The 24,373-nt window shown below is 37.5% G+C and overlaps 1 protein-coding gene across 5 annotated transcripts in view; it reads right to left on the bottom strand.

The window, feature by feature from the left end:
* The window catches only part of HMCN1 (hemicentin 1), a 516,590-nt gene that overhangs the window by 263,734 nt on the left and 228,483 nt on the right, over nt 1-24,373 (bottom strand). For 4 of the 5 annotated variants that reach the window (XM_043924342.1, XM_043924345.1, XM_043924344.1 and 1 more), the window contains exons 12-14: nt 7,406-7,547; nt 5,800-5,927; nt 3,139-3,252 (exon numbers count right to left, since the gene is read on the bottom strand). In XM_043924342.1, the coding sequence (XP_043780277.1) occupies nt 3,139-3,252; nt 5,800-5,927; nt 7,406-7,547 (384 nt within the window). Of the gene's footprint in view, nt 1-3,138; nt 3,253-5,799; nt 5,928-7,398; nt 7,548-24,373 lie in introns of all 5 variants that reach the window. The other variant, XM_043924347.1, reaches the window with a different exon arrangement.

The following is a 24,373-nucleotide window of genomic DNA, read 5'->3' as shown; positions in this document are numbered from 1 at the left end:
TGATTTCTACTGAACAATTAGCAATCAAAGTATTGCTATAAAGCCATAAAGAAATACAGAACTTTAACATGAAGATGATTGGGGGAGTAACTCTTTAGTTTTAATATTAGATAAGATTAGAAGAATATTCACACACATTATAGTATATAAACTTTGCTGACCTTCTAGGATTTAAAACAATCATTACCATTAAGGAGGATACTTTCTACTTTAGTTTAAATTAGATTCTGGCATCTATGCCCATAAAGACTAATAGATAATTATCCATGACATAAGATCCTTTAAACTGTTGAAAGCTCTTTATTGGTTATAACAATGTTTGTCTCAAGACTCTTTTTACACTCTTAAAAGTTATCAGGGACTTTAATGAATTTTTGTGTATGTGGATTATATTTATTTGCACTTAGCATTTTAGAAAGGAAACTGAAAAGTTTAAAAGCATATGCACTTATTTTCTAGTAACTCATGACATTTTAACATAAATCTATCTTATAAAAAATAATATTTCCCCAAACTAGAGAAATTTAGTGAGAAAAGTTGCATTGTTTCATATTTTTGCAAATCTCTAGACTATCTAGCTTAAAAGAAGACAGATGAGTGTTCTGTTTTGCTTCTGCATTCACTCTACTGGCTATCACACATTACATAGCTCCTAAAACTTCACGAATCATTCATAAGACAATGAGTGTGAAAAAGTCAAATAACAACTTAGTATCATCAGGAAAATAATTTTGATCTCATGGACCTGAAAAGAGTTGGTGGGAACCTCCAGGGATTCCCAACTATACTTTAATAACCACCAATCTAAAGAAACCCAATTTCTTTACTATTTTGCCAGGAATACTCTTCATACAATATTTTAATAGTGTCTTTGATTCTTTCTCTGAACCCACCTCATTTCTAATATCTAAAATTTTGGTGGGCATTTGTATGTGTGAGATTCCTTTTCTCGAATGGTCTGATGAAATACCACTTATTAAAGAATGGTGGCTTCCAAAGGCTGCAGGGCAGGGGAAATGGGAAGTCATTGTTCAACAGGTTTAATCAATGTATGACAAAACCCACTAAAAAAAAAATAAATAAATAAAATAAAGTTTCAGTCCCACAAGATGAATGAGTTCTAGAGATCTGCTGTATAGCGGTGCATAGAGTTAACAAGGCTCTGCCGTCTATTTAAAAAACTGTTAACTTTATTCAATCAGAACTTCCTGGGGAAAAAAAAGGCATGATCAAAAGGTTATTCTTATGGTTAGGGAAAGAACTAGTCTTTCACCCTGTAGTTTCCCCAATGTAGGATTTTCCTAATTTTGCTGGTGTCTCATCCCAGCAGAGGTGGACAAGGAAGGTCCAGCTGCCCCCCACCCCTTTCTTTTTTCAAGCCCGTTTGCAAGTAAAAGAGCTTGTCTCCTGGCTTTTCTCTTTATGATTCAGACTCTGCCTAAGGAATAAATTGCCTGCCTGTGACTGGGAGACCCAGTGACCCTGGGGTTCAGGGCAGCTCTGCGTGTTGCTGTTGAACAAAATGCAGGTCCTCCATAATCATCTGTCAGTGTTTAATGCCCACATGCGAGCTCTGCTGGTGCATAATTTGAACAGAGAAATGAGAGAGGATTTGCCTGGCCCATTAAACTCCAATGTCTCTGGTGGAGAAGAGAAACAAATGCATAGTTAACTCTAGAATCTTCCATGTGGCGGCTGCATGGTTTCCTAACTCCTCATTTAGATCCCAAGGTATCTCTGGGACCAAAACTGACATACAAAGTTATTCAGGAGGGTAGCCCCAACTTAAGAGCATAAAAGACTCTTTCTGTGACTCAGCTCTACACAAGCAGAAAAATCAGCAGGCTCTATTAGTTTTTAAAACATTTTTAATATAAACTACTGATTGACAATTTAAAAAAAGAACTATCTCTATAACAGATTTTTTCTGGATTTCTTTAAGATGTGAGTTTGAAACTATTATCTGTTTCATTTGAAAGTTAAAGATTTAAGCATTTCAAATAAGGAAAATTCATTTTTGTTGACTGAAACAGAACTGAAACCTAATTAAGAAGCAAATTCACAAATGCTTTCTTATCAGGGAAAACACAAGACTCAAAAATCATTTAACAAGGAAAACTCTGAAAAATGACATTATCTCCTTGTTTCCCTCCCTGTTTCTGATTTATATTATTGAAAGTATTTGCTTTCTGCATAAAGCTTCATGTTCTTTTTCACCTCATGTTCCCCAAGAGTTTGAACCCGAGGTGAATTCACAATTTTGTGATTATGAGATCAACCTGTTGCTATGGGAATGTCTGTGATTTAACAAACAGAATCATAACAATAGTGCTTTGTACTATTTAGCATTTTTCATCTGAAGATTAAAGAGTATTTTGCAAACAGCATCTCAATAATCCTAGCAACCTCCCCTCTCAGGGTGTTTGTGGGGATTTTTCTTTCTCATAGACTGGAAAAACTGAGAGAAACAGGAGCGGGACATTCTGCAGAGATAGCCACTGTCAGCATCTGAGCCTGGATCAGGGCCCAAGGGCATTTTCACCAAGGACAAGCAGCACATTATTATTATTTTATTACAGAATCACAGAGGCAGAACCTTTATGTTACAAATAGGGGCAGATAATTTCTATACTTGACATAAACATCTACCATGCATGATAAAGCTGACCACAAAATACATTTGTCTTTAAATCACAAATGTTATTCAATTGTAAGCTTAATATGAGTCTTTATTTGAGCACTTTATAGAAAAGTATCCTGCAGAATCTAGGCAACTTCCTAATTGTGAGAGCCTAAGTAAAGTGAACTGAAATCAGAGAAGCTATTTTAAACATGAACTGAGTATTCCTGGACAATTTTCTACAGGAAACAATCCTAAACTAACAAAGAGAATGTTCAGCTGGATTAGCAGAGGAGAAGTTTTCCTGCTTTGATTTTCACGGTTCTATAATCCACACCAGATGTCAAATGCTGAAATTCAGAGTGCAGCATGTTGAACTGCTGTCTCTAGTGAGACCATAAACACATTTTATGGGGCTGCTAAGTCAGACACCAAAACAAATTTTTAACAAATTATTTTTATCTAAAAGAGAAAGCAATACTAAGTGAATCAGACATGAACATGCTTAAGAAATGTACCTTTGAACCATTTAACTTGAGGTGAAGGAATACCAGAGGTTTTACATTCCATAACTGTTGTATCCCCCAGGGCAACCAAGAGCTCACTCTGAACTACAGTCAACTTCGGGGCTTCTGAAAACAACAAACATGCAAACAGTTAAAGTCTAGCACAATGCCACGTGCAACTTGTTTATGTTTACTAAATGAAGCAATTAAAAAAATGATCATTATTTATGTGCTTGTGGCTATCTCAGTTTTTATAAATAGAAATAAACTCTTCTAATGTATATGCACAATGATGTGTGTGATGAAAAGATCATCTATAAAAACCAAAAGAATATCAGATGAAAATAAGTCTGCTAAAACAAGAGTCCAAAAGTTTGGGATATTATTTGATGCACATTTTCTCCGAGATACACATTTTGAAATGTGTACAACTGACATATATTTCAATTAATTGATGCACATTTTCTATGTGACTTTAAGGATATTCAGGTCTATCTACAGAGATAGTTGTTCTCTAAGGTTAAACTTTTTTTGGGTTCCTCCCTGTAGCTCAGATAGTAAAATATCTGCCCGCAATGCAGGAGACCTAGGTTCAATCCCTGGGTCAGGAAGGTCCCCTGGAAAAGGAAATGGCAACCCACTCCAGTATTCTTGCCTAGAGAATTCCATGGACAGAAGAGCTTGGGGAGCTACAGTCTATGGGATCAAAGAGAGCAGGACATGACTGAGTGACTAACACTTACTTACTTAAGGCTAAACTTCACACCTATCAAAGGCAGTCTCCCACTTTTGACTCTGTTTCCCCCTTTGATGTTAAATACAGACATTCTCTAAGTTTCTTTCCTTAGCTCTGTTTGATTCACCCCTTTGTCTAATGCTTCATTTTATGCACCCATTCTTTTAAATGAACTGAACATTTTAGGTCTTTCCAACTTCAACTGAGGTAGTTTTAAACAAAGTCAAGAGTTAACTTCTCAAAGACCATGTTACTACCTGGTTAGAAAACTTCAGTGATTGCATTTCATAATTTCCTAGTCTGGCTTTCGAAAATCACATTGGTGCATGGCTTCTTCTTGAATTTCACCCCTTCACACTTCCTGACTTGCCACAGGTATGGAGCTACAACTGTTTCAAAACATGCCCTACTCTCTCCCATTTTCCTACTTTTGCTAAAGTTGTTTCCTGCCTGACGCCCTTTGTCACAACTCTTTAAATCCTACTCATTCTTCCAGACTGAGCTTAAATCCTGTCTCCTTTGAGAAATGCTTGCAAATTCCCCATCTGGAATTATTAATCTTCCCTCTGCCAGCCTTCCACATTACTGCTTATGTGTCTTCCTTATTATATTTCTTTATGTATATCTTTCATTATTCACACTCTTGAAAAAAGTAAGGGCCTCATAATGTACTTTTTAAAAAAAAAATTTATATTCCACAATCTCTAGCATAGCATTTTACATACTTAATAAGTTAAATAAATGGGTGGAAAAAAGAAAGAAAGAAAGAAAGAAATAGGTGGAATATTTTGGTTTCTTTGTGAATGAACCAAAATTCATTTCTGCAATGCAAATCCCACTCCCAACTGTCTGGTCTCTCTCCACATAGGTGTTCTGTGATTGATTTTCATTGTCATCTCCAAATTTAAGCCCATTTTCCCTTCAAAAACTTATTTACCACGTGCCTTTCTAATTTCTATAAATGAGACCGCTCTTCCCAGGCTTTTAGGTTGAGTGTTTGTGACATTTTTGTTACCTCCCTCCCTCATCTATACATACCATCTATAATTCTCAGTCTTTATTATGACTCTTTTATACTCCTTCCTCTCCACTACCAAGTTCACTACCTTACTATGAATTATGGTAAATAAAAATGAAAGAAAGAGTAAATTGCTAGTCACTAATTATTTACAATTTACAAACTGAGACTGAGTATGTAATGCCCATGTCCTTTCTTTAAGAAATGTCAAATTTAAAGAAATATTCTATTATATATTACCTATTATTAGAATATATGATTATGTGTTATAATAGATTATATTATATTATACATGTTAGAATGTATGATAGCCTACTATATTATGGGATATTATAGAATAGTTGTCATGATATTATTTATTATTATTATAAGAAAAATAAAATATTTATCTTCAATAAATTTGAGTTTAGAGGGGAAAAACTGAAGATGAAAAGCAAAAATAATATCTAGATAAGTGACAGAAATGTTATAAATATTTAATAATAATATAAATGTTATAAACAATTTCATATATATGCATTTATGTATGAATATATAAATTCAAACATATATGGACGTAAGTGGAAAATGTAAAACAAAAGTTGAGGTAAACTAGGAAAAATATGGAATCTGTTGATTTGTAAGTAAAATATTACCAAGAACAGATCAACTACAGAAGGACAGAACTCTATGGACAATCAGGAACTCTTCTATAATCTGGAATCTTCCTTGATTTCTGTTGACTAATGAAGCAATTCATTCCCTGAACTTTTAACTTAAATTAGTTAAAATATTTGCTTTAATCAGTGTGTGAGACAAATAAAAAATTATACAACTGGATATGACTCATTCCTAATATTAATTTTTAAAAAAGCACTCTTACATTGCTTGATATGATATTCATTCTATTTGAACTGGCTTTTAAACTGATTATACTTGCCAATGTATCTGAGGGTAGAAGTCTGTTTATCCATTCCAGCTGAATTACTTGCCAGGCAACCATAGATCCCTGCATCTTTGGGAACTGCATTTTTGATAAGTAAGTTACCTTCTGAGGTCATTCTATACCTAAAGACAAAAAGAAAATAAAATTAAAAATAATAATAGGATCAAGGAACTATAGCAACTTCCTTCAAATATCTTCAAATACTTTAGAGTTATGCTTTTGGTGCTGATCGCAAAAATGATTAATAGCAACAGTATGTAAGAAGAAACATTGTAATAATAACAATATACACGTGTGTGTTAAGTTGGGTCAGTCGTGTCTGACTCTTTGCGACCCCATGGACTGTAGCCCAGCCAGGCTCCTCTCTCCATGGGATTCTCCAGGCAAGAATACTGGAGTGGGTTGCCATTTCCTTCCCCAGAATAATAACAACAATAGGTTCCACATATCTAATACTTGCCATGTGCCAAGGCTGATCTAGCAGCTTTACATTTATTCATGTTTTAAATGTTCCTAACAATCCAATGAGTTAAGACTACTATTCTGTCTGCTATACAGATGAGCAAAGAGGTTATACAACTTGCCCCAAGTCAGCATCAGTAAAGGGGAGAAGCGAAGTTTGCACCCAGGCAATCTTGCTCTGTATGAACTTCTAAGCTAAACAGTTGCTCAAAATGAAAACCTGAGAGATGCAATGCCTCACATCTCAAACGAGTCCCTGAAGAGACCAGGAATAGAATCTGGCTCACAGCTAAGCTCGTCTCCTCATGCCAAACCCAGAGTAATGGGAGCCTGATGGCTGGAAACTTCACTGTTTATGTCCCACGTGTTCAGTACTTTCTTTGAGCATGAGAGGTTTCATTTTCTTTTAAAAGCATCCAGCAGAATAACATACTACAATGAGAAATGCAGTATGAGTGGCAACGGTGAACATGAGTTATGAAGAAAGTCTGCACACACTTTAATTAGAGCTACTGTCCCATCCTTTGCTTCTGCCTCTCTCTTCTGTCAAATCCCAGGACCAAGCCTTTAGTGCATGGGTTAAATGCACATCAATTTACCCACAGAAAGTTTATTACCCCCATGTCAATTATTCATGGACTTCCCAGGTGGTACTAGTGGTAAAGAACATGCCTGCCAATACAGGAATCATAAGAGATGTCGGTTCAATTCCCGGGTCAAGCGGATCCCCTGGAGGAAAGGCATGGCAAACCACTCCAGTATTCCTGCCTAAAGAATCCCATGGGCAGAGGATCCTGGCAGGCTACAATCCATAGGGTCACAGAGAGTCAGACACAACTGAAGTGACTTAGCACACAATTATTCATGGTAAATCAACTGTCACAGTGTTCTGTTTACAAAGCAAACTGAGGAAACACTCAGTTCCAGCTGTTGAATTCAACACTCAAGAACCTCAAACTCTAAACATCCATCATTTATTATTTCATAGACATTTCCTGGTCTATTGAGAAAATCTGAAGCTGTGGATTTGGGTCAAACCTCCTTTAACCCCAGAGATTTGGTCAGATTAGTTCTGACCAGAAATTTCATCAACTCCTCTTACTCAGTAAAAACAAAGAACATGATACAAACCCAGTACCTGTGTGAACCCATGATAAACATATCATTCAAGGTCCAGGCGATCTTTGGTTTGGGATAACCTGTTGCAGAACACATGATGGAGACCTCAGATCCACCTGTGAAGGACTGATTCTTGGGCATCACAGTGACTCTGGGTGGTTCTGCAGGTAAAAAGAAAACATAGAGGGTGAAATGCCAATGATGTCAGGAGATTCCTCTATTAACAAATTTGCAGACTTATCACTACCACACCTTTCTTTTGTAAATATTTATTTATTCTGCAATTCCAAGAGCTTGTTTATATACAGTAACAAAAGAGCTGCAGTTACTCAGCAGACATGCTCCCCAAGGCGGGCAAGGAATGCAGACCCTGTTTTCCAGCTTTCAGCAGCCCAAGTTGTATGAGACCAGGGTCTGCTCTCCTCACTTCCCCAGAGCCCCTCCTCTCCATGAAAGACTGATGCAGGCTGGGGCTGGGACCCCAAAGCTTGACTCTGTACCCCACAGACCTGGGGAGGACTGCAGAGGGCCTCATCTCCGGTCATTCATCCCAAGGTCGTGTAGGTCAGCCCAGCCCTGTCAGCCCACTGAACGGCAGGCCTGCTCCTATCCCAGATCTTGGAGGCATGAGGAAGGGCAAGGCCTTGCCTTCAGAGCTTGGCAAGGACCTGGCACACTCTCCTTTGAGGGCACAGCAGGACTCTGGATCTGAGGTCAATGACAGGAAGAGGCCTCCACTTTCCTGCCCCCTGAATGCAAGGAGAAGAGCAGCAGGATTATGACAGTGATACGAGGTCCTGGGGCGGGGGGTGGATTCCTCTGTCCATTCTCTAGCCAGGTGGTCCTCTTGGCCTGGCGGTAGGTGTCCATGACCTTGGCGACATCAGCCTCAGGAAGGTTGCTGGTAGGGGTGGCGTTCAGCACCTCCACCTTAATGGTTCCTGAGGCCAAGAGTTTCCTCTTGCGGTTGTAGGAGAAGGTGGGGTCCAACACGGAGGGGAGGGGCAAACGGACTTAGATCACCAGGTAGATGTCCCCTTTCTCAAAAGGCAGCAGGTCCCTACTGTCATCCTGAGTACAGGTGGAGCAGCACCCCACTTTGAGGTTCTCCCTAACTGCGCACTGGACCACGTGGGCCATCAGGTCCTGGAGCACTGCCGGATGATGACAGAAGCAATGTTCACATACTGAGGGATGGCGAAGTCATTCTGGCTCATACATGATCTGGCTTGAACTTTATGCTAGGCTAGTGAGAACAGCCTGTCAATGGATTATCAAACACGCATTGTACATCTGCTTTAACCATTAAAGAATGTATTTAGAAAATCAAAATGGAGTAACTGTGGTTCAAGCGTTCAAAACGAAGACAGGTGGCCGCTGTGGATGTGGTTTCAGACAAGCTCCTGCATCACCAAGAACCTGAGTCTTCTGAACTGCATCAGACTCAAGGACACCAACAGCTGTTCTCAAAACATCTACTAGCGGTTGCCAGCTGCACCCTTATGGTCTCAAGGTCTCCCTTTGTAACTATGCAACCATCTCACTCCCCAAACAATCCTTGCTTAACAAACATCCTTACTTCTTGCCAGTTCCAATCCTAATTTTGACAAACAACTTATGCAACACTGTGGTTTTTGCCTATATAAGCCTCCCTCATTTTGTAGTCAGGCAGAACACAATTCAAGTGTTTCTTGCATCTGTGTCTCCAAGGAGACGGTCCTCAGTTTGACTTGAATAAAACTCTCTTCTTTTCCTATTATACAATGTTTACTGATTATCTGCCTCAGCAATGAAGAGGCCCCAAGGTACATGGTCAGGCCCATGTGCCCTGTGAAGAGCAGCTCCTGCTTGGCAATACTTGGGAAGGTCCTCCTTGAGACCCACTATGCCCAGGATGCTCTAGCAGTTCGAAACAATGACACAGAAGTGGTCCGCCTCTGGCTTCTGGTGGCCCTTTATCTCAAAGTGAATGGGAATATATACTTGAATATATATATATATATATATATGTATATATATATAATATACACTTGAATATATATATACACATATATATATACTTGAGTAAGTGTATCATATACACTTGAATACACACACACACAGAGACTTGAATATACATACTTGAAGGACTGGATGAATCACCTGGTAATGCTCACATTCCCTAGTACCTGGCCATGCTGAGCCAGCGGCAGGCAGGCGGCCATGGCCACAGTGATGACCGTGAAGCAGAGCAGGCAGCGTGAGGGTGATCCTGGCTTAGAACTCGGCCCACGCAGCGCGGCTCACAAGCAGCAACAGCAGCGGCAGCTGCAGCAGCGTGCAGTCAGCCACGGCAAGAGCTCCATGGCCAAGGCGGAGCTGGGACCACACATGTGTGGGGGTACCCTTGAAGCCTCGACGACACTGGACGACACTGGCTTCCCCTCCGGGCTCTGGCTGGAAAAGAGCTCTTAGGGTACTCTCCTTCAGGGATCTGGCCCCATCAGTGCAGGAGAAACACCAAAAGCAATGAAAGCATGACAGGTAAATTGATTTTGAGAGTAAACTGAATCTGATCCAAATATTTCAGTGTTTCCACTGGTTACCATGGGGCCCCATGCTACTCTGTTCCAACTAGCTGACCACTGGCTTCCACCTATTTGTCTGGAACTTCAATATAAACCTGTTTTCAGGTAAGGTCTCCAGACAGAGCCTTTTGCCTCATCCTAAAGGAGATCAGTCCTAGGTGTTCATTGGAAGGACTGATGCTGAAGCTGAAACTCCAATACTTTGGCCACCTCACGTGAAGAGTTGACTCATTGGAAAAGATCCTGATGCTGGGAGGGATTGGGGGCAGGAGAAGAAGGGGACGACAGAGGATGAGATGGCTGGATGGCATCACCGACTCAATGGACATGGGTTTGGGTAAACTCCGGGAGTTTGTGATGGACAGGGAGGCCTGGTGGCTGTGATTCATGGGGTCGCAAGGAGTCAGACCTGACTGAGTGACAGAACTGAACTGAACTGATCTGATATAGAGAACATAGGTTGAGAACCAAACTTGCCCTGACAGTAGCCTGCTTTGTTTGAATTGTTCTTTCCCTTTTTAATAAATTTTTTATAAATTTTGCTGAGGTTGAGGCTATGTCTTTCATATTATTCCACATTCCAGTATACTCCACAATATTTAACATCCCTTTCACATTGTCCAGTGACTTGTAAATAACAGAGACCTAAAACCATTGAGGAAACACAGGTCATTCCTAAACTGTAACTTGGTTCTGGAAATTGTAAAGCCTGCCGCCAACCTCTCAAGATCCTGCTATATTGATCATCTGCCTCATGCCCATGGATTCACAACAGCTCAACTTAACAGAAAATATCCATTATTCAAAGTGCATATTATATTCTATAAGGGCATTATACTTCTGTGGCAGAAGTATAAGTGCATTATACTTATACAGTATAAATGCATTATACTTCTGTGGCAGAAAAAAAAAACCTTTAAAAATGAAATGTTAAATCAGAAATGTATTATCTAAAAGGATACAAGAATTCTCTGGGGTAACTAGGATGCTGTTAAGGCTGGTCTAATCAATTACATGTTTTACATCTACACTACTTCAGAGTAATAATTAATCATCAACAAAAGTATCATCATAGAAATATTTAATGACTGCCTTACTCTTTAAAGCCTGCTTATTTTTTTAAATTTTACTGAAGTGTAATTGACTTACAATATTATATTAATTTCAGGTGTATAACATGATTATTTTTATAGTTAGGCACCACACACAATTGTTATATTACTAACTAAATTCCCTGTGCTATACATCATATCCCCATGACTTATTTATTTTATAATTGGTAGTTTAAATAATTTACTTTGTATAAATATGCCCCACTCAAAAAGATAAAAAATAAATTCATTTGCACAATGTCTGAAATAGATGTCATGGGTATTAGCAAAAATAAATTAATTCAATAATGTGCTTTATTGCACAATTATTATATTCCAGGCTCTGTGCTAACTTATAGTGATACACTGATGAGTCAAACAGGGTGTCAGTTTTCCACTTAACCAGGTTTTCACTACAAATGAATTTGAAGAATTCAGTTAATCAATTAGATCTGGATATATTTGTGGTGTATCTTCATAATAAGTTAGTCTGCAAATTGTGGGTTGGCTTCACCAAGACACGCTAGCCTGAGGAATTCCTATGCATTTGAAAGAGATACAAATGGTGCCACTGGGCAGCTACACCACAGAACAAACCTAATTAGTGCCTAATTGCTAGCGGCTTCTAATCACTCACTCCCCTTTTTTTCCTGTTTATATTTTTTTTTCAAATAATTTTGTCTTTGAAGTTAACGTTTAAGGGTTTTTCCGGCCAGCGGACTTGGTTGATAGCTAATACTATCCTATGGTTTCCTCTTAGTAAACAGAGGGCTAGAGAAATGTGTGAGGTCAAGGGCAGACTAGCCATAGCCAGTAAGTCCAAACTGTGATTCCATCTGGAGTCCATCAATTCTGAAATGCCGGAGTACTACACATGTTGTGGGAGAGCTGTGGACAATCTTCAGGGGAAGAAGTGGAAGAAAACGAACACTTGTTTCTCTTTGGAATTTTTTGAATACCCACATTTACTCCCACCTTCCCAAAATAAAAGGTTTCTCATATCTACCTCATTTTGACATAGGATTGCTGCAAAGATTCAGCAGCTCCTGGGATTTCTGGCTAAACACGATGCCTTCCAGTGGCCTCTGCCAGAACTGGCTTGGCATCCGTCCCAGCAAGAATCCCACTGGTAGGCTCTGTAGTTCAGATATCAAAGTGAAAATAAATGTCAGTTACCCAAACCAGGATGTAGTGAGCTAAGAGGTCATTTCTCCAATAAAGCCTGGATATAGGGTGCTGTTCAGGGTCATGAAGTAAGTCTGTGTGCAACATACAGATGGGATGACATCATCCCACAGAAGGTGAGAAATTTACCACTGCCCTGGAAAGAATATTTCTGCTGACAATAAGAAAATCAGAAAGAATATGAACAAACATAGGCACGCATAACTGCATTTTGACCAAATAACTGTTGAATAAAAACGATCAGAATGATCCAGCTTTTACTTGATCAGGCTAAATAAGGATGTACTCTATATCCAGGTTTTATTGGATAATAGCTCTCTACATCTTGGTTTGGGAAATTGACACTTATTTTCACTTTGATATCTGAACTACAGATTCAGATATTCAGATACCAGTGGGATTCCTGCTAGGAGAGATTGGCATCTCTCACCATAATTATTTCAACTGTCAGATTTTTTTTTTTTAATTCCTAGGGGAAAAAAACTCATCTTGTTTTAATAAGATAGTTCTCATGTAGTAAGAAGTTCAATTTCATCAAAGTCAAGAGTCTACTTTTAGGCTTTGAGGAGAAGTAATCCATTCTTAGTTGGTTTTCAACCTCACTTCAATACCACAGTCATTGCCATTATCATCACCACCACTACCGCCGGCCATTAGCACCATCGTCCTAAATAACAACTTACTGCTCATCAGCCAAAGTGGTGGGAACGTGGCACTCTGTTAGGTAACAAGGCATTAACTCATTCTTTATATTTTAACCACAAGAGAAATACGTCAGTTTTCATAATTCCCCACCCATGATTTTAAAATGTTAAACATAGATTAGGATACTAGGAATGAAAACTACTACTCAAAGACTTAGGTGTCTTAACATACTATTATTGCTCAAGTTGGCAAAATGCATCTTATATAAGAGCATGAAAACAGCCACAGCTCCGACTACAAAGACCAAGGAAGATAAAATCTCAACAAACTCTTAAAGATCTCCAACATCATCTTAATACACAGGAGGCAAATTTCCTGTTATTGGTAATTGGGCCTGATTTGTTGATGTTATGCCTCTGACAGGAAATTATCAAAGACAACACTTAAAGCCTTTCTCTTCAAGGTGGTTTAATCAGACATTGGTAATGATTTGAATTACTTAAACAATAACATACCCTGGAGAAGGCATAGGCTACCCACTCCAGTATTCTGGCCTAGAGAATTCCATGGACTGTATAGTCCATGGGGCCGCAGAGTCAGGCACGAACTGAGCCACTTTCACGTTCACATGTGGATATTACTAAAAAAACAAACAAACAAACCAATAACATATTTTTCACCACTGGTATATTTAGAGTACTTAGGAAAATCTGCTTTCATCCTTTCACAAAACAAATATTTACTGAGTACCTATTATGTTTCTGACACCTGGTGACCTCAAAGATCTCACAGAATATTGTACACAAAAGTGTATTATATACAATTAGGGACTAAATCTCTTTCTAGTAGTCAGTTCATTGAAATAGGAAGGAGGGCAGAAGTTACTGAGTACCTATGTGCCCAGTATTTAACTCCAGACCCAGCATTTGTTTTCCTCAATAACCCTGTGAAGTGTTATTGTCACTTTACAGGTTAAGAAAAAAAATAACTACGACTCAAAATGGTTAAATAATCCATGGTGTCAAAGTCGAAACATGGTGTCTAGTCAAAGCTATGGTCTTTCCAGTAGTCATGCATGGATGTGAGAGTTGGACTATAAAGAAAGCTGAGCACTGAAGAATTGATGCTTTTGAACTGTGGTGTTGGTGAAGACTCTTCAAAGTCCCTTGGAGTGCAAGGAGATCAAACCAGTCCATCCTGAAGGAAATCAGTCCTGAATATTCATTGGGAAGGACTGATCCTGAAGCCGAAACTCCAATACTTAGACCACCTGATGCAAAGAACTGACTCATTGGAAAAGACCCTGATGCTGGGAGAGATTGAAGGCAGGAGGAGAAGGGGACGACAGAGGATGGGATGGTTGGATAGTATCACTGACTCAATGGACCTGAGTTTGAGCAAGCTCTGGGAGTTGGGAAGGACAGGGAAGCAGTTGATGGGGTCTCAAAGAGTCAGACACAACTGAGTGAATGAAATGAACTGAACTGAATCCACAGCATCCGATGTATACTTTAATGGAGATAATAAAGGTATCTTAACTCATAGGGTTACTGTGGAATTAATATATTGAATACATGAAAAGTGAAAGTGTTTGTTGCTCAGTCATGTCCAACTCTTTGCAACCCCATGGACTGAAGCCCGCCAGACTCCTCTGTCCATGGAATTCTTCAGGCAAGAAAACTGATGTGGGTAGCCATTCTCTTCTCCAGGGGATCTTCCCAACCTAGGAATCGAACCCAGGTCTTCTGCATTGCAGGCAGATTCTTTACAATCTGAGCCACAGGGGAAGTCCGTTGAATACATAAAACACTTTAAGAATTCCTGACACATAATAGGTTCTCTGTAATTTTTGCTATTATTTATATTCCATTATATGGCAAAGTATGACAAAGAATGATAGAATAAGTACCACAGTATTTAAAATATGTATGTACAAATGTATTATCCAGACATTTACACATGAAACTTGATCACAATTCTTAGATTTGCATATAGTATTCAGTTACACATCCCAGTAATAGATAATACTTATCATATGTTACTTGATTCCTCTGAAATTTGAGATGCTTCCAGATATTCAAAATATATTAGAAATTTCAATAAAAATAGACAAATTTAGTTTTACTGATGAAAAAAGACTAATACCTATGCCACCTGGCACATGCTAAAAAAGAGCTATGATGATGTAATGAGCATATGGTTCTGATAATATCAATTTCAATCTTAGTGAAGTAATTCTGGTCATTAGGGACTTACTTCATCAATCAGCTTGAGAAATATTTCCTTTTTTATTGCAAAATTCTCTCCAGTGACATGGTCTAATTAGTGACAGATATTTGCCCTTTCTTGACACCACAGAAGACGAATACTTCTCATGTTTATACAGACAGAGGAGGAGGGAAGGCGGCTTTGTCTGGCCCTCTGAGCTCCATGTGGCAGCACGTGATTGTGGAGGAAACGGCAGCTCTACAGTGTCTGTGCAAAAATTTCACCAGGATGCCTATGTTCAGCTTCAACAATCTTCCTCACAAAGGAGCAATCAATGGAGCCAACAGAAGATTTTTTTCTCTTTCCAGATAAACAGGAAGAGAGTCTGTTTTTGTTTTTTGTTTTACTTTTTAGGCCACGCTGTGCAGTATGTGGCATCTTATTTCCCCAACCAGGGATCGATCCCACACCTCTTGCATTGGAAGTGTGGAGTCTTAACCACTGGACCACCAGGGCAGTCCCTAGTCTGTTTTAAACAAAATTTAAAACCCATTACATATAAATAAATACCACTCCACTTTTTCTAATTTTTATTCCCAACCCTGACAAGTAAAAAGCATTTGGAAATTTAGTGGCCACTATGTGGCCTTAGAAGTGATCAATTGTTTTAGCCTATCATAAAATTTTGCAAAACTCACAAGATAGAATTATTAAATTAGGGTGAACCAGATTAAACAATACCTTAATGATAACATCTCTATAAATTTTTTCACCAGATCATTATCAGATTTTGTTAGAAAATATGGTTTTATAAGCAGTCACATGCTGGCATGTGCTATAACAGGAAAAGTACCTATATAATGAAATCTAAAATTGGTGATGTGATTCAAATAATCCATTGAAGTTAATATGGAAACAAGAAAGATAAAGTTGATGAACTCAATCTTCCTAAGAGTCTGCTATTGTTATTCTGAAGTCCATGCAGCAATTAAGGAGTATACATCTATTGGGTACAATTGTGTTTTTCTCTCTGTATAAGGCATTATGATTTTTTTTTAAAGGGCAGTAAGTATTTCATAGTACATATAATATGATTAGGGGAAAACAAATAAAATTTCATGATACATGAAATTTATCATGACTAAGTGCAGAATTGCGTGGCAAAAAAGTAAATAAAAGTTCTACAGAATACCAGTTAAAAAGAGATTAACAATATTCAGAAAGAAGGGCTTAGTATTTCATTATAAGTAGGATATAGGTGAACTCCAGGAGGTGGTAAGGGACAGGGAAGCCTGGCATGCTGCAGTCCATGGGGTCGCGAAGAGTCAGATATGACTTGGCGACTGAACCACAATAAGAACAACAGGATATAGGTAGGGAGCATTAAAGTCAAACAGCTCTGGGAGCTAAGTCATAGAACTAGAAGGAAAATGATGTAATTTGGAGGCAGTCAGGACATGCCTGTGACTCAAGCATGAGAAGTGGAATTGAGGAAAACCACATAGTGGTGGAAAGTAACCGGGCAGGGGCTAGAGTTGAGTGTATGTGTGTGTCTGTGTGCACTCAGCTCTGTGTGTGTGTGTGTGTGTGCGCGCGCGCGCGCACACGCACGCGCATGCTAAGCTATGTCCAACTCTTTGTGACATCCCTATGCACTGTAGCCCACCAGATGCACCAAGGAAACAGGAATTCACTGAAGGTACGATGAACATGGAGCGTGACAGAAAACATTCAGTGACCATAAAAACTCAGTTCTAGGGACTTCCCTGGTGGTTTGGCGGTTAAGACTTCACTTCCTGATGAGTAAGGAAGTGAGGGTTCGATCCCTGGTTTGGGGAGCTAAGATCCCATGTCTTGCAGCCAAAAATCCAGAACATAAAAACAACAGAAGCCAATATTGCAACAAATTCAACAGACTTAAAAAAATTGAAAAAAACAAAACTTCAGTTCTGGAAACTTGAAGACAGGATAAGAGTAGTACCTATCTATCTTTTTTGAGAAATTCTATACAACGAAAAATTCAAATCTCATATACAAACACCAAAAATTATCTGCCTGATACTACTCTGACATGAAATATAGCAGCATCAGTAATATTTTATGGATAAAAGAATTAATCTAATAGATTATCTATTTGTCATCAATAATTAGAGGTGAACCCTCAAAAGCAAGTTCAAGTATTCAGCTATCCATATTAAGGAAATGTGAATAAAAGAAAAGGCACATGAATATCTAATTCTTTTAGGGTAAATAGTTTTCATATATTGAAATGAAACATTTTTAGTTTTTTCTTCACCATACATGATTTTATGTGAATAAAGGGTGAAGATAAAATACTCAAAGTATTATTAAAAGAAAGTTAGCTTGTGGAAGACTCCGGAGTGTAAACTTTATTCCAAGGTAATTAGGAAACCACCAAAAGGGTTTGAATAGATGGACATTTAAATTAATATTTAGGGGAAATTCACCTGATGGTACTATGGAGTATAGTGGGGCAACAAAATCAGAAGAAAGGAAGTCCATTAAAAGAGAATTTTTATGGATTTAGTTTAGGCATGTGCATCACAAGGAGGATAAGGATGATGCCAGTGGAGACAACAAAAAAGGGAGTGATATGAGGGGCAGTGAAGAACTGAACTAACCATGCATAGGGTAAGTGAGAGGCACATTGGTAGAAAAATATCATTACATCTGGGATAATTCCATTTGAACTTGAAACTTCCCATTAGATCATTCACACAGATCCCTATTAGCATTGCCAATCACCCACTGATTCCATCATCAGGCTGTAGAAAATGTGTCCTATATAGATGTCCATAAATAAAAAAGGCATGGGAAATTCAATGTTAAAAACTGATGCATTGTGTTTGTGTGGCCTGGGGAAAAGCGGAGTGAGGAGGGGGACAGAGAGAGAGAGAGGCATGATTCCTGAAAATAGATCTCAAGCACCCTACTTCCTGGTCTAGAGCTTTCCTTACCCCCCAAAGCAAATTAGATTAACAGAACCAACCATGAAAGGATTTTTACCTCAATAACTTTTCATGTTCAAAAGAAATAGGATTGTAAAGTTTTAGAAGCTTTTACTTCCCTCCTCCAAAAGGATTTAAGCCCCAGATGAATCTAACAGAACTACGGATTATCAATTGTTTAAATAGGCATAAAAATTATGTTCTTAAAAAAAAAAAAAGTATTTCAAGGCTGTAAATTGATCTCTGGGATGTAAGATTACGAAACTTCTAAATGTTCCTAACGATAACTTTACGTCATGAGGAATTAAGACTGATGAGAAGAAAGATACTCCATTAACTAATTTTTAGTATTGTTTCTTTTCTTACTTGAGGTCTCACAAGAAAAGCTAAGTAAAGATCCTCATTTTAGAGATAATTAAAACCTACATTCAGTCCAACCACTTAATTGACTTGCATTTCTGAACACACAATAAAACTGTTTTACAACTGTTCCCCAATATATTTTTCTTTGTGAATAATATATTCCCTTAAAATATTGGCATGACTTAACATTAAGCCATGCTACATGAGAAGTTGGAAAATAATTAGTATTTAATTACAGAACTTCACTTCCATGGAGTCCTGCAGCCTGAAATGTATTTTACAGAATCTATGATCCTTCTAAAAATCGGTATTTACTACAGAAAAGACTAGCTTCAAAAGATTTTTCATAATGACTCTCACTGAGCGTACTGAGAACTGTAGTTAATAGCTGTGTCCTATTCTAAAAGATGCATATCTACTGATAAAGCTCATTTATTTGGAACATATTGATATTGTTTGAAAATGTATTATTATTTCAGTTTCTGAGGAGGAAGATAACTCTAGCTAGTTTTAGTAGTAACTAATTTTAAAATGTGAAGTTTGCATAATGAAACTAACACAGTGTCACTAAGAATGATTTATAATATATGCTTGTTCACTTAACTTTTCCTCAATCTTCAATGAGTAGACATGGCAATGGAATATACTAAGATTTTTATGTTTTTTCAGGACTACTAGTCAGCTTGCATAAGTGGCCAGGGATTCTTTTCAAAAAGAAAAGGATGAAAATTTAAAACTAACCAGCCAAACAAACAAAACAGAGATAATTACCTGGGCAAAGAGTCAAGAGTACTGAAATTCCAAAGATATGGAGTCAAATGCAACATTTTCAAATGAAATCTCATCAATGGAAACATGAAGGCCTGGCTAGAACTTTTCCAAAATGGTACAATTATTGCTGAATGGCAGTGACTCAAACGAATTATGATAGTGGTTATTCTACATGGCAGTAGCAACAAGTTTCCTAAAATTTCTGCTCTTTCTATATCGGCCTTTTTTCTCCAGAAAAACTAGAGCTGTATCCACTACCTACAAGCCGATTTAAATTCAAATTTAAAAATTCTAAAGCTCAATCAAATTTCACAAACAGGCTCCTTACGTGTACTAGCCATAGTTCAAGTATTCAACTGCCACATACAGCTGGTAGTTATGATGTGGGACAGCACAGATACACAACATTTCCATCATTATAAAAAGTTTTTGTGGACACTGTTGAACTAGAGAAAAAATATTAAATTTCAAGAGAAGGTCACTAACTCAATGACTTATCAGTAGGTGGGTACAATAGCAGTAAAACACACTGATTTAGCTTAATTCAATTTAAACAGGTGAAGACTATATATTGACAGTTTTGTGAAGCTAAAACTGCTCTGAAAAAAACAAGTCTTTTAAAAAATGTGGTTACATACTTTACAAAAAAGGCATTATTTTACAAATTACCATGCAACAGTCATAAAATCAAAAGCATATGAAAGTGGATCTACATAGCATTTTTCTTGAAGGGAAAAAATTTAAAATCTGGCAATTCATTTATTTTGCTAGACAAATTCATTTGCTACCTTACTTATCTTATCAGGGAAGCAACTCACAATGGGATTGGAAGAACATTTGGTCTCCAGGGTCCAATTTGAGTCACAACCTCCCATCCTTCCAGCTGTCACTTCCTGACTCCCACGTTTCCCTTCAGCAAGTTCATCATGGCCTCAACTCCTTTAAACCTTCTTTTTTTATTTCAATCTATCAGACCATGCCTTTAACCCTCTGTTCTTTCTTGATCTGGTCTAAACTCCACAGAGCATCACTACAAACACTTTTCTCAGTTACTTTTGTCTTTTGCTGAACCAACATCACATAACCCCAAACCTAAATGATTCTTCTATGTGTATATTGAAAAGATGATTGAAGATGGCAGGAAAAAGAAAAATCACACTATCTTGGGAAAACAACTCCCTATTCAGCCTTGCCTTTACTCTCAGCAAGCCCATATTTCTGTGTTCTCATTCTTCCATGTAGTGTTCTCCATCTGGAAAGAATTTCATGACTTCTACCTGACAAATACTGACTCATATCCCAGTAGATACTTCAGACACCATCTCCTGAATGAAGCCCTTCTCAAACTCCACTCATTACTGAGATAGTATGCAAGGCTCCTGTAGTATCTTGGTGAAGTTCCTATCCCCTTGGGTAATAAATATTTTTTTTTTGGTAATAAATATTTTGAAAATCTACTTATGTCTTCTCGTTAGAACTTACTAAAGGGAAGGATGTCATTTTCTTCTCATTTATATTCTTGGCAGGGAGCGGAATGCCTAGCACAAATTTTTGGTGAATGCAAGAATGAATGAATGGACAAAGGAGATACCTTTTTAAAAAGTTATTTTTAGTCAAAGCACTTCGTATGTTTCAGTATTGATTTCATTATTATGGGAAAAAATATACCTGACATAGCATGATTTAGATAGTGCTATGGGAAAATTAATAGCATACATGAGGATCCCATCAACACAACAGTGATCAGCTTTGTAGTCACAATAATCAAATGCCCCTAACATATCACACCCTTCTGCAGATGCACCAGTAAGTGCTCCCACTTTGTGCATTATTTCCAATTCCATTTTTATTTATAATAGTCAAATACCAAAGCTCCTTCCTCATGTATAAAAATAGCAAGTCATTATGTTTTTCCCATATTATAAATATCTAAACTTTAGAAACAATTTTCCTAGTTGAATTCTTAATTTATAAAATAACTCAAAGAAACATTAATCAATGTTTCAAGGGAATCTGAATCAAATAAAATTTTAGTACATGTTCTGACAAAAGGATTTTTCAGAGTTGGCAATAGTTGCTTTGCCTAGCTAAGCACTCTGCTTCTCGTTCAGTCTTCTCAGGCGTGTGCAATCCTACTGCTCTAGATAGCTGATGAGAACAGGCTGTATGGCACGGAGGACTCCACCGAATGCTCTGTGGCAACCTAAACGGGAGGGAAATCCAAGGAAGAGGAGATTTTTGTACACGTGTGGATGACCCATTTTGCTCTACAGCAGAAACGAACACTGTAAGGCAGCTATACATCAATTAAAAAAGAAGCATTATGTCAGGCATAAAGACACAAAACGAGAAAATTGGGCCGTGCCCTAATGCAGCTTACAGTCTGGTCGTCTTACAGGCTCTCTGTGTGCATCCAGACAGTTCTCTCTCTCCTCTAGGCTGTTCCTTACCGGCCACTCTATCAGAACTTAAGTCAAAGGTCCACTAAACTGTTTCATTTTTTTTTAAATTTAGATTTAGATTTCCAGCTATTTGTGACTCATGTGCCAGGAATTTACAGACACTTTGTATCTTTTCTGTTTAAAAAAATTTACTTCAGTACTCAATTTCCGAGAGATACTCCTGCTGCTGCTGCCAAGTCGCTTCAGTAGTGTCTGACTCTGTGCGACCCCACAGACGGCAGCCCACCAGGCTCCCCCGTCCCTGGGATTCTCCAGGCAAGAACACTGGAGTGGGTTGCCATTTCCTTCTCCAATGTGTGAAAGTGAAAAGTGAAAGTGAAGTCGCTCAGTCGTGTCTGACTCTGTGCGACCCCATGGACTGCAGCCCACCAGGCTCCTCCATCCATGGATCTCCAGGCAAGAGTACTGGAGTGGGGTGCCATTGCCTTCTCCTACAGATACTGAAGAATCCTTTCTCTTTTTAAACTTTCTTCTACCCACCTGTGCCTTAGGCCTGTTAATTGCATATGCGCAGGCATTTCTATATATTATGCAGAACAATGGGAAGACCTAGTTCAGATCTAGGCTCTGCCACCTGCTGGCTTTATAACCTAGGGCAAGCCACTAACTCCGCAGAGGCTCTTCGTCTTTATGGGTAAAGTACAGAGATTAATACAAATACACACAACATGTGAGAGTTACCTAATATATGTCACAAATTCTCAAACATTTTTAAATGTCTGTAGTTTCATTTGGATAATTCAGCGGATTGAAGTGCTTGCTGATTCATCTGTCCTATCTCATCCAGCAGTCTCTGCACTGTAAAAGGTATCAGGTTCCATCATTTAACCTCCCTGGCATCTGGACATCTTTCTAGCTCACTTAAATCCATCAGGTCTGGCTTAATATACATTTTTTTCATGGTCTAGTTTTGCTCAAAATTATAATGTCCTTGGTGTAAAACTTCTTTATAGTAATTTCTCATATACTTGAAGTATTTGTTATGTCATCATATCTCTTTCTTTTTCTTTTATAATGTAAATAACTAATTCTTTAAACTTCCTTGTAACTTCCATTTAAAAACATTTTAATAAGGTTTCTGTCTTCTTCTAAGTTTTAGAGAAATAGGGTTCTTTCTATCTACAATTAAAGTGATCTGAGATCCAGAGGAGAACTATCATGACATCCCTTATAATGTGTAATATAAAAACAAATGATAAAAGGAACTTACTTAAAAAACAGTCATAGAGAATGAACTTATAGTTGCCAGCCGGTAAGGATGGGGTAAGGGATATTTAGGGAATTTGGGATGGACATGTACACACTGCTATATAGAAAATGGATAACCAACAGGGACCATATATAGCACATGGAACTCTGTTCAGTGTTACATAGCAGCCTGGAAGGGATGGGAGTTTGGGGAAGAATGGATACATGCATATGTATGGTTGAGTCCCTTTGCTATTCACCTGAAACTATCACAACATTGTTAATTGGCTATACCCCAGGACAAATTAAAAAGTTTAAAAAATAATAAATTTTAAAAAGGGGTGTAAGATCTATGCAAGATATAGATACTTTGCATGAAAGACAAAAACAATGAACTGCGTAATATTAATTTTTTTTTACATTTTAACTGTATGGAATTGAATCATATTATAACAGAAGATTGCCCCTAACCATGGAGTCAGTAGAATACATTCATCAGATGAAGTTAATATTAAACTTTTCTCTTCATAAAGTTTAGATAGAATTAGGAAAGCAAATATTTCTATAGGAAAACTACATATTCCTTGGATATCATTGCAGGAAATACTTGATGCAAAATACCCCTAGAATATTTTCCTTCAAATCTTAAAGCCTGAAACATCTTCCTTATCAGATCCCTAGTACAGGAATCAGCAAAACCTAGTATTTTAAGAGAGCATCTTACTCATGTGTGCTGATTCACACTGAGGCATCAAAGAACAAAGGAACTGAATAAAATTAACTTTTGACAACCAGTAATGATTTAGAAGTTTTAAGAGAATGATTTAGGGCACTGGTATTTAAAGCAGACATATATGTGTCTAGGGTCAACCTCCAAAAATAAAAGCTTAACTGGGAAGACTTCAATGTATTAAAATGTCTAGGAAAACAGATGAACTAATTAAATTCAATTCTTATTTTTCAAACATGGATTCAGACTTCTATAAATCAAAATGTACTCCTGTGAAAAGCATGCAAAGGGAAAATACAAGAGGATTTTCAAGACTCCCTTACTGGGCTATTCATTATAGGAAAACCTAATTTAATTATCAATTGATACTCTGCATTTCTCCTTTTGCTTTCCCTCATTTTGGTTCAGAAATGATTTAAAACAGATGACTCTGTGATACAATCCTATTAAATTCCAGATCCATAAGCTTTTAAATATGATTTGTTATACTGTCAAAACTTCTAACAACACTTTTCTGAGAAGCATTATTATTTCCTAATTTAATTTTTTAATCATTCCATATTTTTACATTATCTCCTATTGACTTTCTAAATTTTATCTTAATTATTTTAAATATAAAAGCTATAAAACAAAATTATAGAATATTTAGCAAAGAAACAAAGAAAACATATTACTCACACATAATTTGATCTCCCTAATAAAATTAATGTCAGAATTTTCAAAACTTTTATTATTAAAATCTTATTTATACAAAGTTTTAAAACAATTCATCTCTATTAAATACTTTTTTTCAAGTACAGAAAAGCAA

This window comes from Cervus elaphus, chromosome 14 (genome assembly GCF_910594005.1).
Source record: "Cervus elaphus chromosome 14, mCerEla1.1, whole genome shotgun sequence".
Classification (NCBI taxonomy): domain Eukaryota; kingdom Metazoa; phylum Chordata; class Mammalia; order Artiodactyla; family Cervidae; genus Cervus; species Cervus elaphus.
The sequence above is the reverse complement of the archived record's forward strand: the minus strand, read 5'-3'. Positions and strand labels throughout refer to the sequence as shown.